Below are 23,862 nucleotides of genomic sequence, written 5' to 3' on the forward strand. Positions count from 1 at the left end.
CAGAAATCTGTATGATTTCAGGGTAAAGAAGAATAAGTTATTAAAAGAACGAATAAAGTACAAGAGTTAAAGGAATGACTATTGGTTTTATTAGACCGAAACGTTATATGTTCATAAAAATAATCAGTTGTTAAGCGCAAGTGGAAAGCAGTTACTAGAAACTACTACCGCTTTATACCAAATGAATTAGGGCAGTTCCAAAAGTAAGTTCCTATTATCTGATTTTCTCTAAATAGATTCTTGAAATAGGAATATAAATAAAAAAAGGAAATAACGACCGGATGGACTAGATCAATTGTTTAAATTCTGACTTAGAGAACTTTCATGGAAAAGACAGAACGCTTTTCTAAGACAAATCAAATATTTTTCAATTCTCTATTTATATAAGTTTCTATTCAGTTTTGGTTTACTTCGGTATTTTGAAAACTGTTGAAGTGTGAATACATTGCAACAAACATGAAGCCAGTACGCTTTTTCACTCCTGAGAACCTTCAGATTGTAAAGAGGCTCGTCTCTCGTTATCCTCCCGGCCGGGAAAGAGCTTCTTTAATTCCTCTACTGGACTTAGCCCAAAGACAGCATGGTACATGGATTCCCCCTTCAGCAATGCATGAGATAGCCAATGCTACTAATCTTTCATTTGAACAAGTTCATTCTCTTGTGTACGCTTATAATATTTTGCTTCTCATTTTCGAATGGGATTTTTTATTCACCATTCGTTTTTGACTAACCTATTTACAAACAGCTTAGCATATCCCACATCATTCCAATGGCGCCCTTGTGCCCCACAACTGCGAATTTGTGATTCTTGGATGTGCTGTCAAAAGGCAAAACAGCGGGAGAATGGTATATATGAAGCAGCTCAATCTCTTGTTTCTCAATACGGAGTCGAGGTTAAAACGACGGTAAGTTTTGATAAATGTCTTTAAAAGATGGACAACTAATTATTTTAACCCTAGGAATGTTTGGGAGCTTGCTATGGTGCGCCAGCCTTTTGGTTTAATGATAAAATTCACACAGATGCTACGAAAGAGTCGATCAAGCAAGTAATATCCAAAGAATTCTCTAAATGAATTTAATCTTTTTACTATGCTAGCTCTTCCAAAGTTTTTGTCTACCCGTATGCCAGAAGATCACACTTTTTTACGTCCTTTTTTAATGTACATTTCCAAATCAGCAGTTAAGAGTCGCAACTTTTTATGAATGAAAAATGTTAGTCTTATTAAAATTGAACTATATCCGTAAATCATGACTAGTTCTCAAAGGATGTTTGCTACTGTACGACTCAAATATCAACCCGCAAGCTTCATGTGAATACTAATGCAACTTCTATACTATTGATCACTTAAGACCACAAGCAAAAACAACGGAGAATGAATTCAAATATGCAAAATATATATGATTATGAATATGCAAAATGTCTTATGAAGTATATAAAATAAATGTAAAAAATGTGCAAATGGTGCAGATGCATGCTTCCTGATATGCCTCATACAGATATAAAAGGTAATTAAAGATTTGAAAATCGAAAACACCTTACAAAACGATAAATGCCATAGCTCCAATAAGCAAAGCAGCAATGGAAACACCAGTCATTTGAACGTGGGGAGCAGAAGATGTGCTCCCTTGATGAGAGCCGGACTTAGCACCGCCAGAGATATTACTCGTGTTAAAACCAGAGCTGGTGGAGTTAGAGTTAGATCTTGAAATTGGAGCAGAGCTAGTCAAGCCACTAGCACTTGAAGAGCCAGAACCAGTTGAACTGCTTTCAGGAGCTTGAGTAGGGATGGCTACTGCTTCAACGTCAACGCTGGTGGAAGAAGAATGAGCACCAGCATTAACCAAAGCGGTACCGTTGCTGCCACTAGCTTGGTTAGAAGGAGCATTCAAACCCAAAGGTTGGCCTGCACCGCTTTTAATAAATTGTTCGGCCTCAGAAGGCGTAGAGGGAAGAGGGAAGCTCTTCCAGTCATTATCGTCGGGTGGGCAGTTAATAGTCTGAGGATCCTTGTTGTAACCGTTGTCACCGCTAAATTTGGCAGCGTTTCCGTATTTCTGCTTCAAAGTTTCATAGTTTTTACTGGTCTTAACAGAGTCGCCGTTAACAGTGACCAAACCATAGTTGCTTCCCTCTTCAGAGTACTCGTAAACCAAACCACCAGAGAAGACGGATGACATCTGGTCGGAAAAGAGAGCATCCACTTCATCGAAAGGGCGATCAGGGGTACCATCAGATTCCTTGCTAACGGTATTGCAACCATACTCGGAAAAGAACAAGGGAATAGAATAATTGGCAAATTCTTTCATACGTTGGTCGTACCCAGACAAGCTAAAGCTAGACCCGCTACCACACCATTCGTACATGTTCATACCGTAAAAGTCAGCACGAGCTTCAGAGTCATCACCACAAGCAAAGAAGTCGGCAGATTGGAGACGGATTTCAGAAACGTCTGCAGCGGAGTAACCAACAGGAATTTGACGCTTCGAATTATTCTTTATATACTTCTTGGTGTCACGGAGAGCGGCCTTGACCCAAGTAGTAGTAGCAGCATTCTTGGGTTCATTGGCAACCTCATTACCAGCAAAGAACCCCAAAACATTGTCATAACCCTTGAAGGCATCAACACTAGCAAAGATGCCCTGCAAATAGATGGCATTGTAACTTCCAGCAGCATCCAAACGAGAAATCGAGTTCTTCGAGGTTGCTAAATCCAAGAGAACATAAATGCCAGCATCTTCAAGTTCCTTCATACATTCGTCGTGGTTGGCCATGTTGTCTACTTGATACACGCGGATTGTATTGATGTTCAAGTCCTTCAAGTAAGGGATATCACGCTGACAATTTTCGGTAACAGCCAATGGGTCAGTAGTCGATGAAGAGCCACCCGGTTGATAATCAACACCACGAATGTAGAAACGCTCATTAGATTCGCTATTAAAGAATGCGTTACCGCGAATTTCAAGATGAGGAGTGCTGGCACTCACGACGCGTCCGATCGCCATCAATGCGACAGAATGCGCTAAAAACTGTAAAAAGTTCATACTTTATAAAGAAAAAGAAAAAAGTTTAAAATGAAGATAGGAACGTCAAATAAAAGAATGCAAATTCAGAAATAAATGAACGAAAAACTCCAACAACTAAAGAAAGAAATTTGTGGAGAAGAAAAAAGAATGGCCTTTTTCAAAAGAAAGAAAGAAAAAGAAAAAAGCTTACTGATTCTGTGAATCAATTCAAAGATATAGAATAAATTTCTATATAACTTTGTCGTGTTGGTAGATGCCAAGTACTAAAGGTGATAAAAACCATCTTATATAATGGGGCACTGTGCTGCCGTTGCCGACATGTCCCACTTCGTATATTACGAGGGTTAAGACGCGGCATTGCCATGACGACCAGTAGCTTAGTATGCCAACCCAAACAAATGGAAAAACCGACTTCTCCAGAGAATCAAAGAATAATTTGAACAAGAATTATTTTCCTTTCATTATAGGATGCTATTTCCTTTTTTCCCTTTCAAATATCACTGAAAATGAGAGATTTTACTTGTTACAAATGAGACGCGTTGACATAAACAAACGCGTAAACAAATATCCGACCTCTATGTAAACAAACAGTAAACAATGTGAATGTCATGAAAGACAAAACCCCTAATAATGAAAAAGGAAAAAAAATGCAGTAGTAATGAATAAAAACAAAAGATAAACAGATAATATAAAACAGAAACCGCGATAAGTTGGTCAATATTTAACGATTCGTGTTTAACTCGATAAGTGAACAAAGAAATTGATTTCAAATGGTAGAATTGGTGCTAATGTTATAGAAATTGCTGTTATAGAATTTAGACAACATACTTATAAATACTCAAGACATTGTAATATGGATTTGCAAGTAAACTAGAACAGAAGGGTTGTAATATCAGAGTATTCACTGTCTTGGAACACCATTAAACAAACAATTTGACCGATTACCAAACTAGCGACTTTTCATCTTATAAATTACTTTTCTTTTTTAGACACTTCCTGAAGAGTTTTTTAAGAAACCTCACGTTACTAGTAATCATCACTCAGGTACACAAGTAAGAGCTGTACTGTTGGAAAAAAAAAAAAAAAAAAGATCCTCTATAAAATTCAAGACCTTCTGAAAGGAGATAAATTATTAGTCGAAAACCGTCCCGTAATAGCTTTCCAGCATGTTAATCGTGTGCACCTCCAGCAACAACATTTTTCTGTCTCTTGGATCCAAAATTTCAGGTGCCTATATTTACCAGAGAGGATCTAGTTGGTTGGATTTATTGAAAAATAATAGAGGATTCATCAGCAAAAACAACAAATGAGGAGTAGTTGATCTGTAACGTTTGGGATTCATGGAAACTTGATTCTTGCGGCTTTGATCGATCAATGTCCAACACAAACTTTCCTATTCAAAGAGAAGATGAACTCAAACATAACTTGGCTCATAAAGTGCTGCCTCCTTGGAGACGATACGATCGTTTCGACATAGAGTACGTGCGTCCTAGCCTTCAATCCTCAAAAGGTTTAAACTTTTTTCAAACGCTGAAGTGGTCGCCTGGCGGTAGAAGCATACTAGCGTTGACGGAAAATCAAAAACTGACGAATTGGCCAATTTCTACAAGAGACACTGATACGAAAGAGCAAGCTTTTATACTTGGTAAGGATGAGAAAAAAGCTGTCACCCCTTCAGAATGCGTATATAGCTTTGCATGGCATCCCTTCCAGAACAATGAAAAGCAAGATTCTGATTTGTTTGCGTTCTCCACTAAAGACTATCCTATCCAACTCTATAACATTGCAAAGCAACAAAGAGTATCTTCGTTTTACATAGTCGACCACCGTGAACAATTCACTGGCTCTCATTGCATGGATTTTACTCCAGATGGTGAGTATTTAATAGCTGGTGGAACAGACAATGTGTACTTATTCAATGTACATCAAGGTCAAAAGTCTCCTGTTTCTACAACACCAACTAGCGGACATGGATTCTCGACGTGGGAACCCACACTCGACGGAGTTCAATCCAGCATATGTCTTAATCCTCAAAACCCTCGGACAGTTGCTTTGGGGACCTTCAATAATACCGTTGGTATTTATGACAATTATGGGAGCAGGCCATGTCAACTCAAGTTTTCGTTGGCGACTGGTACCGGAATTACGTGTATGAAATGGTCGCCAGACGGGTGTAAGATGTATGTGGGCAGTCGAAAAAGTACCCAAATTGAAGTTTGGGATACTCGTTACGCGCAGGATATGCTATATGAATTAAAAGATCATAAAGGCGACACCAACCAAAGGATGTCATTTGACACTTTTGGATATGAAGGACTCATAAGTGGAGGCACTGATGGTTGTGTCTCAGTTTGGCAGGGGACTGAACTTGTTGAAAAAATCAACGTAACAGATCAAAGAAACGTAACAGTAGCAGCTGTCCAGAAGCACCCTTTGGATTCTTCTTTACTTGCTTTGTGTTATGGTAGAAGATCCGATATTATGGATGATGAAGACGGATTTTCTTCAATGGAGTATTGGAATTCCGCATTCTCTTCTCTTCAACTCTGGGGGATGAACAATGCTTTCCCTTAAACGGAATTTCAGATCGTCAAACTTTTCTAAAAGGATTATATCACTCAAAAACAAGATTCGAAAGAATAATATAACAATATATCTTTTCCCATCAAAATTGAACAGACAGATTGGAAATGTCATCCTACGGAATCATTTATCCCGAGATGAAGAAACCATCAAAGGAAGCCAAAACTGATTCCAGGAGTACCTGGTGAAATCATTCAAGCTTCAAATATTCGTTATGGAATTTCATACCAATAACCCATGTATTTATATCGTTAATGTCGCTTCTAATAGTGTATTCATATGACATTGTATAGAATAAAGGAACTGATATTTAAGCTTTTGAAAGCATAAACAGGTTCTATAATAAGTGCCAGAACGCATTTTGAATATTAAAGACTACTTGATAATGCAACTTGTTAGGTAACCATTGAAAAGTATTAAGGTACTATTACCTGGGATGTAAGCAGAATATATTTACAATTTGAGTGTATTTTTCAAACAATTAATGGATAAAATAACAACTCCTGTAAACTTGAACTACAAAGCTCTTTGAATCAAACTGTCATAACGACACCACTTGAAAATGACAAAAGCTTACTCAAGCTTATAGTAAACGCAAAAGAGAAGCAGTTTATAGAATATTGGATTTCTATAAAAAAAATATATAATTGTTATTATATTCATCATGCAGACCATAAAAAGACAAGCCAAATATTGAACTAGTTCAATAACAATATACTCTCACGAAGTGAAGCTATACTAGTTAAACAGTAATCTTAACGGAACTCGTAATTGCAGATTAAATCTACATTTAAAATTTTTTTATTTGTATACTTACAAAACATAAAACATACCAAAAAGACCTTTCATCTTTTATATTTCACGCCAAGTAAATAAACATATTCCTTTACGAAAAGTAACAATACCCAGGTAACGTTTATTTGAGTATAACGACAGTTCACAAAAGTGTTATATAATTATAATGAACCAAACCTAGATTCACTATATATGTATTATGCACTTGGACGACTTACAACGTGAGTCTATCAAAATTTTGATTTTTACCTGTTTAAGGACGAAGTTCTGTACTAAGCTGTTTTTTTTTTTCGATTTTTTACAACTATTTAAGAATTGAGATTCATTTTAACAAGCTTTTGTCCGAAGAACAGTGATTCAAAGTGATTTCTTCTGTTAGTGTTTGAACGAACCCAGAACCAAACAGGTGACTACATAAGAAAAGTTGAAAATTAGGCGATTCAATTGCCTATCTTTTTCTTATTCGATTCATCTTTTAATTATTCAAAATGGTAACTCCAACGCAAAGGAAAAAACAGCGTTCCAATCAACCTCGATTGACGAGAAAGAATCACAACAAAAAAGCAAAAGCAAAACTTTATGGTAATGGTATTGTTCGTGAGAATTGGGATATACATGCTACATTAACGCAGAAGTAAGTTTTTCATTGTTGATTAAGGACGAAGAAAGGAAGCACCAGACGATATTAAAGCGTTTGCTCATATTTTGTGTCAACTCTGTTTTGAAGTCATTGAGAAACTTTGCTGACATTTTATGGATTCATATGCTAACTTTTTTGTATAGTTACGAGCGAATGGGTCTTGTAGTCACTCCCAATTATGTTACGGGTGGTAAAGAAAAAATCAACCCAGATCCCAAACCTGAAACGAATAAAAACAAGGGCGAACCTACCGAAGACGAGTTAGAAGAACTTCGTAAAAGCTTGGGTCCTGGAGAGGCTATTGTTCGAAGAGATGATGAAGGAAATATCATTGAAATTATTCATGGTAAAGAGCGTACTTTTGATGATATTCTAGATGAAGATGTGAAAGCTGTCCCGGCCAAGACTGAAGTCACAAGGAAATTAGAAGAAGAAGCCTCACGGAAAGATAAACCTCGTAAGAAACTTCCCTTGAGTGCCTTTGAGTTGTCTTACATGACTAAACTACTAAAGAAGTATGGCCCCGATAATTTCGAGAGCATGTCAAAAGATATGAAGTTGAACCCGAAACTCATAAGCTCTGCCAAGCTTAAGCAAATGTACAGCCGTATGCAAGCATAAGAGATATGTAATTTTACAGTCTCATTTATTAAAGTGTATTTAATACAATATTGGGTTAGGTTTTTTGGATGAAAAGATTTAAATAACATCTCATTTCTCATATATCATATAGCAGCAGCATCTAATATTTCGTGCTACCACAATGCATGTACAACCGAAAGTATCTGAAAACGAGTGCTATACTTTGGCAGCTGTGGAGATTAAAAATGCAATAACTATCAAATCACCCGTGGTTATAAAAAGTAAAAGATTCAAGTTTCTATACACTTTTAATAAATAGTCATCCACGGGCATGATGACAATGATCATAAAGTGTATGTTCCCATAATTCGTAATGCTAATGGTTTGTTAGAGTAGATAATCTGCCACTAAATGCAATGTTGACTATGCTCTAGGAAATTTCAAAGCTGTATGCTATTTCATCTCCTTCAATTTAGGCTATCACACAATTAAAATGTTTACGAAATTTAGCTTTTTTCGTCTTCTTAGTAACTGGTACCTTTTGTACTACAGGCTGTTCCGGCAAGGTCCCAGGGATAGGCTTCGTAGTGCCCGCATTAGAAGTATCGCCCTGCGATTGAGAACTAACATAGGGAGTTGAAGGAGCACTACTATAATCTGCAGCACGATGGGACTGAGTCGACGTAGTAGTAGGAGGGACATATTCTGCTGGACTATTCTTCAACAGTTCTTTCAGATTCTTCAAATTCTCAGCAGCTTCGGCATGTCCATTATTAGAAGCTTCCGTATACCAATAAAGAGCTTGTTCTGAATTATTTTTACTTTCAAAGATATATCCCAATAAGAACTGTGCATTGGAGTTTCCTGCCATTGCCGCTCTCTCGGCATGTACGAAGGCTTGATCTTCGTCAACTGGTACACCGGCACCACCATTTAAATACCACTTGGCAAGTGCAAAATCAGCTTCGCTTTCGCCTTGCTTAGAGGCAGCAGAATAATAAAATACAGAATACTTTGGACTTTTGAAACATCCATATTTACCAAATTCATAAACTGCACCCATACGCAGCATAGCAGAAGATTGTCCCATGAATGCCGCCCGCGCAAAGGACTCTAGTGCACGTCGCTCGTTCAGAGGAACTTCTAATCCTTCTGCATCTAAATCAACCAATCCTGGATGCTTATGTAAATTTATAAGGGCATAACTATACAAACCAGAAGGAACATCAGCATCGGCAGTATTAGCACTCTGTTCCAAAAGCTGAAGACCACGAGTGCGTTGCTGAGCATATGTTCCAATATTATCAAGCATTCCTTCAAGGATTAATAAAGCTAATCTCCAACAAGAAGCACTGTCTTTGGAGTTAGCACCCTCCTCGAAGTATTCAACGGCCTCTTGAAGACTTCCTTGATCCTCTAAAATTACACCTAGTCTATAGAGACTTCGAGTATAGCCGAGTTTGGCAGAAGCAGAATACAATTCCCAAGCTTGTTGAAGGTCAACTTCAACATCAAAGGCACCAGACTCATAAGTGTAAGCATCAAAATAGAGAGCACGAGGATTCTCGGCTCTTGAATATTCACGAAATTTATCGAGTGCAATTTCACATACATTCTCCAAGTAGTCAATTTCGTCATAATTTTCGGTATCATAAGATTGCAAATAAGGAAGATGAACCAATGTAAAACGAAGGACGTACTCTGCCCATTCTAAACAATCGTCAGGGTTCATAGAATGTACCAAATCTTCATTTTCGCGAATCCAATCTAGCTGCTCCTCTTCGCAGATAGGTAAAGTAAAAGGTAAATCAGTCGAGACCTGTTTTTGTAATGGAGAAGAATGCCTTGGTGTGGTGTTGCGCTGTAAAGAGTCGGTTGATTGTGCTGGAAAAGTAGTAGCAGGTAAAACTTCATGAGAAATCCGAGACGGAGTAGGTGTAAAAGTAGTAGACAAGGACTTCTTAGGCATTAAGTTTTTAGTTGCAGGATTGTCATTTAGTTGCTTGTCTTGAGGCGAATCTGCAGATGTAGCTCGTTTGATAGTCAATAGCATGCTAGAAGAAGATACATTTGGGCGTGAATAAAGACCGACCTTTTTACTACTAACACTCGGAACTTTTTGATCCCCGGAATCGTTCATTTCAGGTGCGATCATATCACCTATACCGTAAGCTGGAGTTATTTTATCCGTCTCAAACGGTATGTTCGACTGAACATTGTTAAGATAAAAAGCACCGATTCTAGAAGCCAAATGAGGATCGGACTGCATAGAAGTACTCAAAGTTGAACGATTGCGGGAACGTATTCGGCTTAAATTACCGGTACTTGCACTAGCAGCCCGTACAGGACTTGACATTTCTGGTGCAACTGCGGTTCCTCTTGAGTATTCGGCGCCGTCGGAATACATTCTAAAGAAATTATAAATAAAGGGCAACAGGTGGAAAGAGAGAAAAACACGTAAAAAGAGAGTATTTAAAATAATATGCAAGGAGCTTATAGAAAGCTCCTGTCTTTTATTTGGTAAAGGCCACTTTTTTTGAAAATTCGGTCTCCTTTCAAAAGCGTCTAAACAACTTCCTTTATTTTAAACACGAAACAATGTATCATCCGTACTGGTGATGGTTTGAACTTCACAAATACGAAATTGAAGGAAAGGGATAGGATGAGATGGGATAGCCAGCCAAGTTTTTGAGTGACAATTAATATGTTACCTAACGTTTGAATATAATTTATCGAAGTTGATAATTTAGACGAACATTGGTGAGTATTAGCAATAGTGAAGAAAAATAAAATTAATTAAAACAATGGCTTGGGTACTATAGGTATTGGTGATGGGTAAAAAGGAGGAAGCAAACAGTTCATCGTCGATAACATACAATTTGTACTTTTAATGAAGGCTTCTTATTTGCGTGAAATTTAGAAGAAAAGGAAATACACTTATTGTTATGCTACATTATTGCTATACTAATGAACTTTCGATTGACATGCTTTCAAATCACTGATCATCTTTCTCGCCTTTTTCTAGCCAGCTTGCAAACCTCTCTAACCTGTGCTCTTCATCTTCGTCATTCTCGAAACTCTGCTTCCCAGACTTTCGGAATCGCGTTTTCCCATCATATATAGATGCTTCCACAATTCTTCCATCAAAGTATCTACCTTGCATTAATCGCATGCATTCTTCTGCCTCTTCGTTGTTTGAAAATCGAATCGTTACAACGCCATCCGGCTCTTGATCATATAATGCCACATTGGTAACGCGTCCACATTTTTCGGCCTCAGCTGTGATGTCTTCTTTTAAATCAAGTAACAGTTCAGGCTGGGTATCCAGTTCTTTCAATGTAAAAATATGCTTCAAAACCAATATTTTCCCAAAACGCTTTCTTCTTTTTTCATCAACTTCTTCTTCAACTTCTCCCCAAGACGAGATTTTTCTAGAAATGAATTAGTAAACAGTAATTTGTAGAAGAGCTTACTGTAATTGTTGCTGTCGCTTTCTTTGGACCTTCTTCTTGACCGAATCGCTGACATCCCGATTTACAGACTTTTCCTTTTTGTAATCAATACTAGCCTCTTGAACTTTCATCTTTACTCCTGAGCCAAGTCGAAATTCGGTATCGTCGAATAGCTGTTCTGCCAATTGAATACTTTCGCTTCGAAAGAAAACGATCAAGGCGTCTCCCTTATACGTACCGTCCTCATTTGTATACAATTTAATTCTAGGCGTACCTGTATCAACGTTTTCGGCGATGATTCCGCATTTGGAAAATACTTCTTTCACTTCTGATACTGTCACGTCTTTGGGAAGACCGGAAACATAAATAGCCTTATTGATTGGTGCAAGCGTTTCATCCTTGTTTGATGAAGTTTCTTCTTTTTTTGTTCTTTTCACTGAGGCATCGGGTTGCTGCTCTTCTGAGTATGATTCATCTGGGTATTCTCTCTTCTTTTCACTTATCGTTTCTGACGTCTCTTCTGCACCCTTCTCAGCAGAATTATCGTCTGCATTAGATTCAACAGGAAAGCTACCTAAAAACTTCTTATTCTCAAAATCCTTGAGTCGTTAGGGGATCTGTCTTGCTTGATTTCTTTGTAATAACAAACTCATGTTTCATACGTATTCCTTCCATGACTTTTCTTCATCAATATATACCAATTGCTGTTCTTGAGGTCCTAAACATCTCCATCTTTGTACTTGAGCATCCCAAACCGGCTGTGAAGACATTCGTTTCTTCTGGATGACGATAAAACGATGTGGCAGTTGGAAACCATAATGAGAGTCAGCAAAAAAGGATTATCTCAAAATTTATCATTTCTTAATTATAACAAATTCTTGTAAAAAGATAAAAATACTGCCACAAAAACTTAATACATCCTCTTCAAAACAACAAAAAAACTCGTTTTTGAGTTTTAGCATGCTATGCTATAAACAGAAGGAAATCGCATACTAACAAACAAGATAAAGGAAAGTGTTTTAATGGTTTTAAACGCAATACTCCATGATCATGTGTAGCGGAATGAAGGTTTCATCGGATTTACCCAATTGACTTGTGAAAACAGCATGTGCTGTCAAAAGCTTTTAATGAAAAAGGAAAAAAAAATTAAAAGCTAAATTTTTTCTCCACTACATAACTGAGGGATCAATTGGAAACCAGAGCGAACACATCGTGGATGCTACGTAGAGTCTTTTTTTTTTTCATCAAATATTATAAAATGCAAAGGAATGACTCATGAGCTGGATAGGTAATACTGCTATCACAAAAATGATAGTAACACCAGCTTAAAGTACGTACGTGAAAGAGCCTTTCGAAATAAACAATACCGCCGCAGGTGCGTGCACAAATAATGAATCACGTTTTAACCCAGAAGCTAATGAAAGTTATCTTTTAATCGGTATTTTTTGTCGTTTACGCCCGGATTGTATTAATTATGTTTGTACAAGTTGCTGTCTTGTAGTCATTGATTCAGCTGACAAGAAGTATGGGCAAATTTATTGCGTGCACTAGTATAAAGGATCTAACTTTCCTACTAATATATCAAGGAAAGAATTCGAAAACAGAATTTAAAACAAGCTTGCTATGGTTTGTTTGTTGCCCACCTTTTTAGATTTTTCACGTTCACTTTCGTATCCGCCTGAAGCAAAGCATTCTCACAATGACTTAATTGGAATTCTCTAATTAGAAGGAAGTTTATGTTTCCCCGAAGCAGTATAATTAGAGATGTGAATTGCGGGTATTGCTTTTCTTTTCACGTTTCACGCAATGCTGTCGGAAAGAGCAGCCAAGGCTTTCGTTTCTTTAAATCATTTTCTTCATGGGTAAAATGTGCCATAAGTATACGCAATGCAACCCTTCAGCAATTGTTAGATGAAAACGGCCTAACCTGTTTAGGCCTTTTTCTATTCCAAGTACTGGAGCCATAAACTGCAATCGTCTCGTGGGCGACATATACCAATGGTTGTTCAAGCTTTCATCAGACAATCAAGAAAACTTTGCCCGTGCTTACCAAATGGACACCCGTAAGGACGACAACATTCGAGACGAATGAACGAAACGAAGCACGGCTACCCACGATATTACTTGAAATAAACGTCTACATAAAATTTTACGAAAGCTACACTTTCCAAAAAAATAAGCAACAAAAGACCAACATCCAAATTTAATAAACCCCATAATATTTTAATCAAGTAAAAAGTAGACTGAAATTAATTTTTCTTCAAATTGAAAAAGGGGTATTTTCAACCGTAACCAAAGCTCTCTTGAAAACACGTAGACGGAAATGCAACCCGCTTCCAATTAGTAGGAGACCAAGACAATGAGCTAATCTACAAATCAGCATCATCTTCGTCAGGAAGAGGCATAGCAGCAGCCTCGTTCATTTCTTGTTGGTATTGAGCCAACAATTGCTGGTCAACTTGAACCTCAGGAGGAGCAAGAGCAGGAGAAGCAACAAATTCCAAGTTGGGGTTACCAACCAACTTACGGGCAAGCCATAAGAAAGGCTTCTCGAAGTTGTAGTTAGACTTGGCGGAGATGTCATAGTATTGGAGGTTCTTCTTGCGGTGGAAGGTGATGGCCTTAGCCTTTACCTTACGCTCCTTAACATCAACCTTGTTACCGCAGAGGACAATGGGAATGTTTTCACAAACACGGACAAGATCACCTATGAAGAATGTTAGTAACCCCCTTTTTGTCTCGACACATGAGTTAGCAGAAAGAAAAGAATTGAATCTTAAATTAAAATCAATCAACAGCCATTCAATGCTAGTAAATGCTCTGATTCATATTCAATCCTTTCATGTCCACCTCATTCTTCAAATTAACATACGCCACCAGTGAGGAACGTTCTTGTAAGTGATACGAGAAGTAACATCAAACATAATAATACCACATTGACCCTGAATATAATAACCGTCACGAAGACCACCGAGCTTCTCTTGGCCAGCAGTGTCCCAGACGTTGAAGCAAAGTTCACCAAAGTTGGTGTGGAAGTGTAAGGGGTGAACCTCGACACCCTAAACACGTTAGTATTTCACGCTTTTTTATACTCAGAATCTTCCATGTATAATCTAACATGAAGACGCTCATTTCAACTCAAATCCATCGACAGCGGTCCAACCTTTGCCCAAATTGTGAAAAAACAAACACAAGTTTACAAAGAGTCAAACATATTTTGTCGACGCGTCTTTGAAAGCACTTGATTCTACAATCATGCTAATTCATGGAAATCTACATACCAAAGTAGCAATGTACTTCTTTTCAAATTCACCAGTCAAATGGCGTTTGACGAAAGTGGTTTTACCAGTACCACCATCTCCTACGAGAACAAGCTTAAAGGTAGGAATGTTTTGTTGAGCCATGTTTCCTTTTTTCTTAATGCACCGAAACTACCTGAGTTTGGTTAAGGGAAAAATTTAGTGTAGCGTAATTTTTATATGAGAGCGAGTCCTGCACAAAGGAAACCCTAACCCTATCGTATTAGCTTCTTTGGAATCCGACAGAATGGGAAGGGTAGAGCACCTTCTTAGAGGATTCGGTGAATTAACGAGTGCAGTAAATAAGGTAGTGTAGTGACAGAAAGACATTTAAAAGAGGATTGCTTCGTACGAAAAACAAGAAGTTGGATGGAGAGATGGAACAAGCTTACGCTGATGATGCAAGTAATTGTAAAATTATTGTCCTCAAGTTGTGAGACTTTGATCGTTTGAGGTTTAACGCGTATGAGCTCTTAATAGGTTAACATGCGAAGTAGAGGGTCAGTTTGGTTATGAAAATCGGGAAAATTGGGTTCGACAAAATCAACTTGACTTATTAAATAAAAAACTATATATATAGCAATAAAACATATGACAAGAAGTCTTCGGTCAAACACAAATCCAAAGGAAGCTCATTACTTTTATAAAAGAGAAAAGAGAGAGTGCGACGTATCACAAATATACTTAACTCCTAGTTATATAATGAAAGAAAAAAAAACGTATGCTCGTTAAACATCTTAAATTAAATTGGATCCGCAGCCAGTGAGGATTCAAATGGAACGTGTGGGCAAGTTGAAGAAGTTAATCGTTAAGACGCAAAACTCAACATTAAATTGTTTAAGTTCCAAGAAGTAGATTATTTTTAAAACAGTAAGAAAACACGTAAAGCTTGTCAATTCCTTGAAACAAAAAAAAATTTAGAACCATCGATATTCCCCACTCTGTTTTCAAAATTCGAGTCAAGCTTTGACTAATCGTAAACTTTTATACAATCAGCAAATCTACGCATATCATTCATTCATATTACTTAGCAGGTTGTCTCACGGGTTCTTTACCCTTTTGTTTGGCATTCTTCTTTAAACCGATGGAGGAAGGCAGGTCCGGCTCTGCTTGTTCATCCATCAATAGTGAAGGAGGTCGCGTACGAAGTTCCTTGGCTTTATTTAAAGAGATCGTTTGCATTCTTGTTGTTGTTAATACAGGGACCGACATATCGCGCTCTACCGTAGCCTTCAAGAATGCAGATGACCATCGATTAATATCATCCTTACTTTCACAGATAAAGTAATGTACTTTTGGAGGTGTAAACATTACAGCAGCCTTTGCCGCACCGGGTGCCGGTGGTGCCAATTTAATAGCGGTTTTACCACCACTTAAAACCAAATCTTCAACTTTGCAAACACGGTGAGAAGTTATGTCAATCAATCCTTTTTCAGAAGTATCATTCAAAGAGTGGTAATAAGAAAGTCTAGTACCCTTCAAAACGAAATACCTCGCCTTCCATACACCATAACGATCGCTTCGTTTACGCATCCAACCATGGCAGTCAGCAGTCTTCATCGCTTCCTTAACTGGAATATCTGTAAGTCCTTCACTGATACCAGTAGGTAAAATTTTCTGTCTTCCAAAGATATCGCGTTTCGACTTTCGTTTCCCAATTGGTTCCTTTCCTAAGGGCGCAGAATTAGGAACATCTGAAACCGAAGAAGACAGTGAAGTGGGAGTAGAAATTTTCAAATTTGATGTTTTTTGCCCGTTATCGGATGAAGACTTGACGTTTGTAGCAGATAGCATTTTTTGGACGAGAGGTTTCTTTGTACTCGAAGGGCTCTTAGCATTGTCAAGAGAAGGTGATTTTTGTGAGGTAAGAGTTGGCAGATGTCCTGAGGAAGCCGAATTCAAGGGGCTTATCACGGCAGGTTCGCCAGGTTTAGTAGATGCCGAGAGATCTCGTGCTGGGATTGTTGAAGAAGATCCTTCTACTGTATCGGTTTTTAATCTTGTTAAACCAGCAGGTTTCTTACTTCCCTTGGGCTGTATAACGTTAGGAGATTGAGTGTATGTAGTTGAAGGCTGGGGGGTATACAGCTTGGGATCAGCTGGTGGATGCAATGAAGCAGAGTCACTACGACCATTAGCATGTTCGTTCGGCACCTGTGCTAAACGAGAAGAGCCATGGGTTGAGTGAGAAGACTCTGAAGGCGATGGACGCTTGGTGATAGGTGAAGTACGTGAGGGAACGGAAGATGACAAGCGAGAGGCACTAGGTGGCTTTACAGATGGAGCCTTATTTTCTCCTCGAGTGCGATTAGTCGACAGAGGAGGGATGTATTTCTCAGATTTATTGTTGCCGTATTCTTCAAAATCAGGAGAAACCAACATATGAGACAAAGTAGGAAGTACGCTCATACGATTTGAACTAGCGCTAGATTCATTGTTGGAATCATAATTGGAAGAGGATGGAACTAAGGTCGGGTCACCAAAGTCTGCCCTCGGAGACATTATATCCGGACTAGGCGATTCAGAGTAGTTGCCAGGAAACTCTGGGTAACTTTCAGAAAGTGTTTGCTGATAGGTGTCTTTGAGTTGCTGGATTTTACGTAAAACTTCAAATCTTTTTCCATAAGATGTTATATTTAATTCCTTCAAAACACTAGAATCCGTATTAAGCAATATCTCACCATTGATTTCATTCTCCACAAAATTAGGAGCTACAGATCCAAGGCCGGCATTTTTTAACCAATCTATGACCTCTGCTGTAGACCAGTGAGGGAGATTTTGAACTTTTTCAGTAAGACCAAGAGAAGATGGTGATCGATAATTTAAAATTGGTAGTGGGGAGGTGCTATGCTCATCGGCTTCAGCGGTCGATAAGTTTTGGAGTGCGCTTTCAATATCATCAATAGTCTTGCGCATAGGATCATTATTAGAAGATGATTTGTCTAGGTCAGGTGAATTAGAAAGAGAGGAATTATCATTCCACTTTTGTTGTGCACTAGGGTGTGAATTACGGTGATTGTCAAGAGAGTCTTTTTCAAGATCGGATGATTCTCGTTTATCTAAGGAAGGAGAAAGCAGACGATCATTAGGATGGTTTGGGGAGATGCTTTCTGGTTTTGGCATTCCATCAGTATCTGGGCGAGGAGAGCTAACATGAGAGTCTAGCTTGGTGATGGGTTCCTCCAAGTCTGTTAAGTTTGAACGGGAGCTGGAAGTCTCGGTAAGTTCGGTAGTAGAAATTGACACGTCTGCCTTTTCGTTACGAGCATTTTCATGATTAGGAACCTCGTTGGACAACAATTCGACATGTGAGGCAGGAAAAATACCTCGATTTCCATCCTGGTCTTCTGCCTACAAAAAAACTAGTTAGTACATTATCTCGCTTTTTGCCTTTAAAAGACACAACGTTAACAAACAAGTCATCACTCCTAGTACAAGCGTTTCACGAGTGAAAGGAGCAAGCTATAGGACAGGCAATCCACCAGCATAAAAAAAACCGCTCGTGAAACACAAGTACAATAGGAACAAAAGCTGTTTTACTTACCTCCCACCATCCGTCGCCAAATTCTTCGTCCATTTTTATGAGCAGGTACTTATTCCCTTCAATTAATGGCAGTTCGTCACTGCTTTTCCCAGGGAACGAATGCAAAGCAACTACAAACCGTTCAGACGCCATGTTTGCGGTGGAACGAAAAGGATGAAAGTCAGTAGTTGTTTGAAAGATATTTTGAACGGCGTTTCGTTCTTAGCCAGATGGCTGGTTTTGCCTTTTACAGAGACGAAAACGTTGTTATTAGACATAAGGGAGCCGAATGTACTGATGCTTATTCATTTTTAAAACTAGAATGAAGCAGCACAGTAACAAGATTACCGTATATACATGACATATCGTTATATTTTATTTGATTTATAATTCATATATAAAAAAAGAACAATTCTGAAGAAGACGGCTCAATTCCAAGTACTCGGAAACTTCGAATGGAATGTCCAAAAGCAAATTGCGTTGTTGCTCTTCAAACGGAGGTCGCGCTTTTATTAGAATCATATCTTCTTTCCTAAAAGACTAGGCTTTTCAAATTCAACATATGTTTATTAACGAAGAGCGAAATAAACTTCCTTATAATCCGATAACATGCACCGAACGAACAGTAATGAAAACAAGGTCTACGTGAATTCTAGTACCTTTGTCTTATAGTGGGGAAATAGGACTCGGTGGGGGTTACTTTAGGTTTCTTCGTCTGAAAAGTTTAAAGGTTTTGAAATATAAATATGGAAGTAATTATGTTTGCAGCGTAAAGCAAATAATGCAGTTTACATACACCGAGAGAATGTCAATAGTTATCAGTCAAGTAGTTGTTGCACTATAATTGGAGTGCAGCAGAATGAACAATCCTTGTACTATTTGATAATTGCTAGAGAAGAAGCAAAGTCAAAACATACAGGGAAAGGGAGAGAGCGATAGAGACAAGTTAGCTTCCAAAATTATTAATCTTTACTTTTACTTCTAGAGAAGAGTCAAACGAAAAGGAAAGGATCTTGTACCGTTTCCCATTTGGCCAAAGTAGAGAATGAAGACCCTCTTCCAATTCGATGAGTACTCTTTTGTTTTTGAAATTTTTGATTGTTTCAGAAGCCTTTGCTTGTTTTTTTATACTATTGTTTTATTTGCAACAGCATCTTCTCTTTAACGTGAGTAGGGACTTTGAAGAAAGAATGGATATTAGCATTATTAGAAACTTCAAATAGAAAGGCGATTTCTTTCTCATCAATATACATATATATATATATAGGGAAAAGAACGAAATAGACGAATGGCAAAACTCGTTACTCGTGCTCACTTTACGTCGCAGGCGACGGCCAAGATGGCATCAATTGCTTTATCAGATTTCTCCTTGGCATTCTCTTTGATGAAAATAAAGTCTTTCTCAACTTGCTTCTTCGTTTCTTCTTCAGTCTGAGAATATATACCGGAAGCCTACCAATAGTCAGAACACAATCCAAATCAGGTTATCGACAGCAATCGTTACATACCTTATTCTCAGAATCTTTGAATTCTCTCTCCTTGGAAGCAGCGTACTCTTCAATTTCCGTCTTGGCCTCCTGGCGTGCATCCTTTAATCTTTGAACACGGTCTATAGTTCGGCGATTAGCAAACATGTCAATTATCTAGCTCTGCATACGTTGACGAGCCTTTTCTACAATACTGCGGGCCACTTTCTCGGCCTTTTCACAATGTTAACATTCAACCCTGCATCGTTTCATTCATGCTCCATTACGAACCTCCAACAATTGCTGAATTCCAGAATTTGTTTGTGTACTCTACATAATTAGCTCTTTTATCCTTGATTTTTCTTCTATCGCCATACCATGGTTCCTTTGCGTCTAGTTCCTAACTTGGCAACTTGGAACTTTCACGCTTCGAAATGCCAGATGACCACACTCTGCGCGTCCGACCCTTCCTTTCCATAGCGTAGCAATACGCAATGCTTTAATAGTATACCGAAATATAATGACGATTTTAAAATGTAACGTAGTAGCTCGTTTTATCTTTGTACGTACAATGGAAATCTACGCTATTCTAAATCCCCGGCTGTTTGGCATAAAGTGGAATTTGCTGCATTCATGGAGTTAATAGTATTGAAATGAAAAATTGGCTATAGAAGCATCAACATAGTAAATGCAATAAAACGTTTGAGATCAGCTCTTTGCTGAAAGAAAGAATGATTGATGGGTTTCAGTTCTTTCTACTCTAAAAAAAAAAAAAAAAAAAAAAAACATCAACGGGACAACGGGAATCAGATTTGAAAGGTCAGACGATTCCATTTCCATTCTTACTTATAAGGTATTACGAACCTTTGACTCAAAGATCGCTGTTATCAAAAAAAAAAAAAAAATAGATTTAATAAAGAAGGGAGTACTACTTGTTTTTTAGCAGACCAATTATACAATTAATATTCGGAGTTATGCGGGCCATTGTTTTTACTCTTCTCCATTATATCGTAATTAGGTAAAGTCAGCTATATACTTTCCATCAAACAGTATGAAAACTATAGCTGAAGACGGAGAACAACGATATGAATGGAACCAAAAGACTTGATCATAAATTATTGTTTCGCGGATGTAGGTAATCCCCCCATAAGATAAGCCATAAGTTAAACGTCAAAAAGATTAAATCAATACATGAAATCTATGTGAACACTTTCTTGGTTACGTATTTGTTAAGCTGCTGTCCAAGGAATTCCAAGCAGGCATTTTGGTTTTCACGTTCTGGTTGCGAATTTACACAGTTAGAGAGAATTGAAAGCTCCTTTTCTGTTACCGGTAAAGAGCGTTCCGAAAAGAGGGTTTCTAGTTGTCTCCAAGTTTGAGTAATTTGCTCAAAAGTACTGGGCAAATTCGTATACGTAATCAACAAAGAGCGATAGGTTACATGAGACGGTTCCAGTTCATAATTGGAAATCAAGTCAAGAGCAGTGAAAAGCCATTTCTCATCACGCAAGCGAGAAGCAACAGTAAATAAAGCATTTGCTGTAGCAATAGTTGGCTCATAGCGCTTTTCCTCAAAAACACGGTTCAACAAATTGTTGATAAACTTTTCAACCTTTCCACGATCTTTTTCATTTGAGATAGGTTGCTTGAGAGCCAAACTAAGGATACAATTCGTCAATCGACTAACGTTGCGTGGAGAAACCTCAAGATGATATTCCAAAATTGGCATCAATGGCCACACAGATTCCTCGTGTTCAAACATTTTTTGCAAATACCAGACTGTCGTGTATACAGAGGGGAGATTATAATCATTCAGATTTGATTTGAGCAAATACTCAGAACCGTCATCAAAGTACTCCTTGTGGGCGAGTACAGACAAGACGATTTCAGAATGATAGGAGGTCAGTCCTTTCAGATTAACGAGAGCCTGATGAGCCTTTTTCTGGATTGGAGGATCAGGGAACACTGCGTAAATCAGGTAGACAGCCACTAATTCGTCAATAGCTTCTCGTCCTCCAAGATGCTCATGGATTCTCGATCCAATTTGGCTACACTGATCAAAAGTCGAATCGTTTAACAATTTAGCATGTAAAATACATAAATAAAGACTGGAAAGGATCTTTGTATCGTTGTGCAAAAACTCGATATGGCTCAATGCCATGTCGGCAAGCAAAGCGGCTTTGTCATAAAGATTCAAGTCAATGTAGGACTTAATCATGCTGGACCAAAACTGAGCCGTGGCCACTTCCTGATGCTCAATAGCATACTTTAAAATATCATCCAAGTTATCTAAAGTGCTTTTATCAACTGACCCACGACCACGAAGACCTTTTGAACGATTCACAAGAAAGGTTATATATTTAGTAAGGGTAAACGAATCCAAGATACCTAATGGCTTCAGGCCAGCGAACGTGGCAACGCTTTCCTTATACTTTCTAGCTTGTAATTGGGCATTAAGTTGATCTAGCTAACTTCTGTTAGTTTTTCTTTGTCTATACTTCAATTCCATTTGAATATTCTCATACCAATACCGATGAATTGCTTTTTATGTGTCGCTGAGTATCAGGTGTAAAGTTTAAATGGAGGTTATTACATAAAGGATGAGTAGTTACAAAAGTGCGTCTAGCTTGAATAATAGGATCCACTAGACGCAGCTGGTTGCTTTTCAGCAGCTTTCGAAAAAACTGGCTGCAAAATCCTTGCATGGTTGGTGGATGCTTCGTAAAGGCCGACAGAGAATTTATAGCCCTCTTCCCTTCTAGACGAATCTGATAAAATTTGGGTTTAGGAACCGAATTAGTAATGAAATAAACGAGTAGTTTATTTTCCATAATGTGTTTTGTATGTTTTGAGAGAAAGAAAGAAAATTTATAAGAGATTTAAGAGAAAATATATAGTTTGGACTCATAGCGATACAGTGTAATGAGATTTGGAGGTCTAATATTGTAGATAAAAAAGTGAAAGCTCCATGTATGATTACTGTTTGATATAAATAATCAAAACCCTCGTAGTGATTCATTAGAAAGAAAGTTTAGTACTTGAACAGCTTTAAAGGATTCTCTAATACAAACGGGGTTTCATTTAAACAAGACAAGCAAATTACAATTTCCAGTGTTTCGTTTCTAAAATGGTCATAAAACATAAATCTAAATATATTAATATTAATTTTTTTATCCTTTCCTAAAAACCAAACGCAAATCCTCTTCTAAGCCAATTATGAACAACTGTCTACGTGGTCATATTTACCAACTTTGTGTATGGATATATTATAAACCCGTCCCCAGTTAAATTTTTTAAGCAGCTTCTGAGCCCAAACTGTCGAGGCTAGCTTTCACAGCCATACATTTCGACTTCAAAACAGCAACACTCTTCAAAAATAAGACATCGGGAGTCATGATTCCGGTACTTTCCACCGAATAAAGGAAGTGATCACGAACACGGCCTAACTGGACCTTGTCAGCGAATTCCGGATGTCGTAAACATTCACGTGAAACGGTATCTTTACGAACATCAGCAACGCGGGCACGCTTCTTTCCATCAGGGCCATCTTCTAGATCGATGACACCGGCGGGAAAGCACTTTTGGAATTTGGCAGCATCATCACCTTCAATAGGCGATAAAATGTGAATAGTTGGCAACAAACGATAAGATGCTGTAGCTACGGGAGAAAACTTTGCGTGGTCCTGACCAACACCCAAAACAGCATGAGCTTCTAAATCGACTTCTTGACCGGGACGTAATTTAGCGACTACAATATTAGGGTTTACAACACCAATGGGAGACTCAGCAAACCGTTCCTCTTGTCGTCCTTGAGGCTTCCAAACCAAATCGCTCGAAAGAACTTCCGAATTAATATAAAGTTTCTTGGGATCTTTTTCATCAGCAGCGGCTTCTTTGTTGAATTCGCACTTCTTGCTTAATGAGAAAACCACCGTATCGTAGTCAGTGTGGGTGGCTTCCTGGCCCGGAATAGGTCGCTGAAACCATTTGAACATGTCAGGGTCGGCCTTGATGGGTAAAAGGCCAATTCTATGAGACAATACTTCGTCTTGAATAATGCTGGTATTGTTTATGATATAGGTGAATTCGAAAGCTACTGTAGGGATTTCAGCAATTAAAATTCTTCGGAATGCATTGGCAATAGAAGCATCCACCCCACTAAGCTCAAAAGTCATTGTCTCTTCGTTTAAGGAAGTGACGGAGACTTTCAAGTTTTCGCGAAATTTGTCCAAGTTCCAAGAATTGTCCTCATCAAAGTAATAACCAGGAAAGTCTGTACTGGTGACATCTTTCACTCGGTCAGATTGGATAGAAACTTCCGTCCTCGATCGATCAGTAGCCATTCTGTTCCTATTCGATGGGAGTTTGGTGAAGGACAATATGAATTTTCACGACTTAATCCTGACTGGTGTTTAACACGCTGATTATCGTAATGTTCGTTAGCAAATTATTTCGCACTATAATGGGTTGCCCTATTCAGTAAACAAAAGGTTTGGAA

General features: G+C 38.2%; 11 protein-coding genes across 11 annotated transcripts; 3 read left to right on the plus strand and 8 right to left on the minus strand.

Annotated features, from left to right (window-relative positions):
- Positions 1-456: 456 nt before the first annotated feature.
- On the plus strand, positions 457-1,073 carry SOMG_04019 (mitochondrial thioredoxin family protein, implicated in sulfur cluster assembly; the record flags this gene model as incomplete). Its single annotated transcript, XM_056182806.1, has 3 exons — positions 457-662; positions 746-905; positions 960-1,073. The coding sequence occupies 3 exons, from the start codon at positions 457-459 to the stop codon at positions 1,071-1,073; spliced, it is 480 nt and encodes a 159-aa protein (XP_056038756.1).
- Positions 1,074-1,536: 463 nt separating this feature from the next.
- gas5 (cell wall 1,3-beta-glucanosyltransferase Gas5) lies at positions 1,537-3,042 on the minus strand (the record flags this gene model as incomplete). The annotated part of the gene is made up of 1 exon (XM_056182807.1): positions 1,537-3,042. One exon carries the CDS (start codon positions 3,040-3,042, stop codon positions 1,537-1,539), a length of 1,506 nt encoding a protein of 501 aa, XP_056037652.1.
- A 1,356-nt stretch (positions 3,043-4,398) lies between these two features.
- Positions 4,399-5,598, plus strand: gnr1 (heterotrimeric G protein beta (WD repeat) subunit Gnr1; the record flags this gene model as incomplete). Its single annotated transcript, XM_056182808.1, has 1 exon — positions 4,399-5,598. One exon carries the CDS (start codon positions 4,399-4,401, stop codon positions 5,596-5,598), a length of 1,200 nt encoding a protein of 399 aa, XP_056037366.1.
- Positions 5,599-6,890: 1,292 nt separating this feature from the next.
- On the plus strand, positions 6,891-7,663 carry nop16 (ribosome biogenesis protein Nop16; the record flags this gene model as incomplete). The annotated part of the gene is made up of 2 exons (XM_056182809.1): positions 6,891-7,036; positions 7,186-7,663. 2 exons carry the CDS (start codon positions 6,891-6,893, stop codon positions 7,661-7,663), a joined length of 624 nt encoding a protein of 207 aa, XP_056037369.1.
- A 433-nt stretch (positions 7,664-8,096) lies between these two features.
- Positions 8,097-10,031, minus strand: chr4 (SEL1/TPR repeat protein1, 3-beta-glucan synthase regulatory factor Chf3/Chr4; the record flags this gene model as incomplete). Its single annotated transcript, XM_056182810.1, has 1 exon — positions 8,097-10,031. The coding sequence occupies one exon, from the start codon at positions 10,029-10,031 to the stop codon at positions 8,097-8,099; it is 1,935 nt and encodes a 644-aa protein (XP_056037301.1).
- Positions 10,032-10,619: 588 nt separating this feature from the next.
- uap2 (U2 snRNP-associated protein Uap2) lies at positions 10,620-11,846 on the minus strand (the record flags this gene model as incomplete). The annotated part of the gene is made up of 3 exons (XM_056182811.1): positions 10,620-11,055; positions 11,098-11,675; positions 11,739-11,846. 3 exons carry the CDS (start codon positions 11,844-11,846, stop codon positions 10,620-10,622), a joined length of 1,122 nt encoding a protein of 373 aa, XP_056037748.1.
- Positions 11,847-13,445: 1,599 nt separating this feature from the next.
- spi1 (Ran GTPase Spi1) lies at positions 13,446-14,480 on the minus strand (the record flags this gene model as incomplete). The annotated part of the gene is made up of 3 exons (XM_056182812.1): positions 13,446-13,783; positions 13,949-14,135; positions 14,358-14,480. The coding sequence occupies 3 exons, from the start codon at positions 14,478-14,480 to the stop codon at positions 13,446-13,448; spliced, it is 648 nt and encodes a 215-aa protein (XP_056037368.1).
- A 918-nt stretch (positions 14,481-15,398) lies between these two features.
- Positions 15,399-18,051, minus strand: pob1 (Boi family protein; the record flags this gene model as incomplete). Its single annotated transcript, XM_056182813.1, has 2 exons — positions 15,399-17,726; positions 17,920-18,051. 2 exons carry the CDS (start codon positions 18,049-18,051, stop codon positions 15,399-15,401), a joined length of 2,460 nt encoding a protein of 819 aa, XP_056037996.1.
- Positions 18,052-19,209: 1,158 nt separating this feature from the next.
- Positions 19,210-19,532, minus strand: vma10 (V-type ATPase V1 domain subunit G; the record flags this gene model as incomplete). Its single annotated transcript, XM_056182814.1, has 2 exons — positions 19,210-19,350; positions 19,407-19,532. 2 exons carry the CDS (start codon positions 19,530-19,532, stop codon positions 19,210-19,212), a joined length of 267 nt encoding a protein of 88 aa, XP_056037745.1.
- A 1,030-nt stretch (positions 19,533-20,562) lies between these two features.
- On the minus strand, positions 20,563-22,069 carry ppr8 (mitochondrial PPR repeat protein Ppr8; the record flags this gene model as incomplete). Its single annotated transcript, XM_056182815.1, has 2 exons — positions 20,563-21,831; positions 21,890-22,069. 2 exons carry the CDS (start codon positions 22,067-22,069, stop codon positions 20,563-20,565), a joined length of 1,449 nt encoding a protein of 482 aa, XP_056038727.1.
- Positions 22,070-22,657: 588 nt separating this feature from the next.
- On the minus strand, positions 22,658-23,707 carry rpc40 (DNA-directed RNA polymerase I and III subunit Rpc40; the record flags this gene model as incomplete). Its single annotated transcript, XM_056182816.1, has 1 exon — positions 22,658-23,707. The coding sequence occupies one exon, from the start codon at positions 23,705-23,707 to the stop codon at positions 22,658-22,660; it is 1,050 nt and encodes a 349-aa protein (XP_056037744.1).
- Positions 23,708-23,862: the final 155 nt, after the last annotated feature.

The sequence above is a fragment of the Schizosaccharomyces osmophilus genome, chromosome 2 (genome assembly GCF_027921745.1).
Source record: "Schizosaccharomyces osmophilus chromosome 2, complete sequence".
NCBI classification, from domain to species: Eukaryota; Fungi; Ascomycota; class Schizosaccharomycetes; order Schizosaccharomycetales; family Schizosaccharomycetaceae; genus Schizosaccharomyces; species Schizosaccharomyces osmophilus.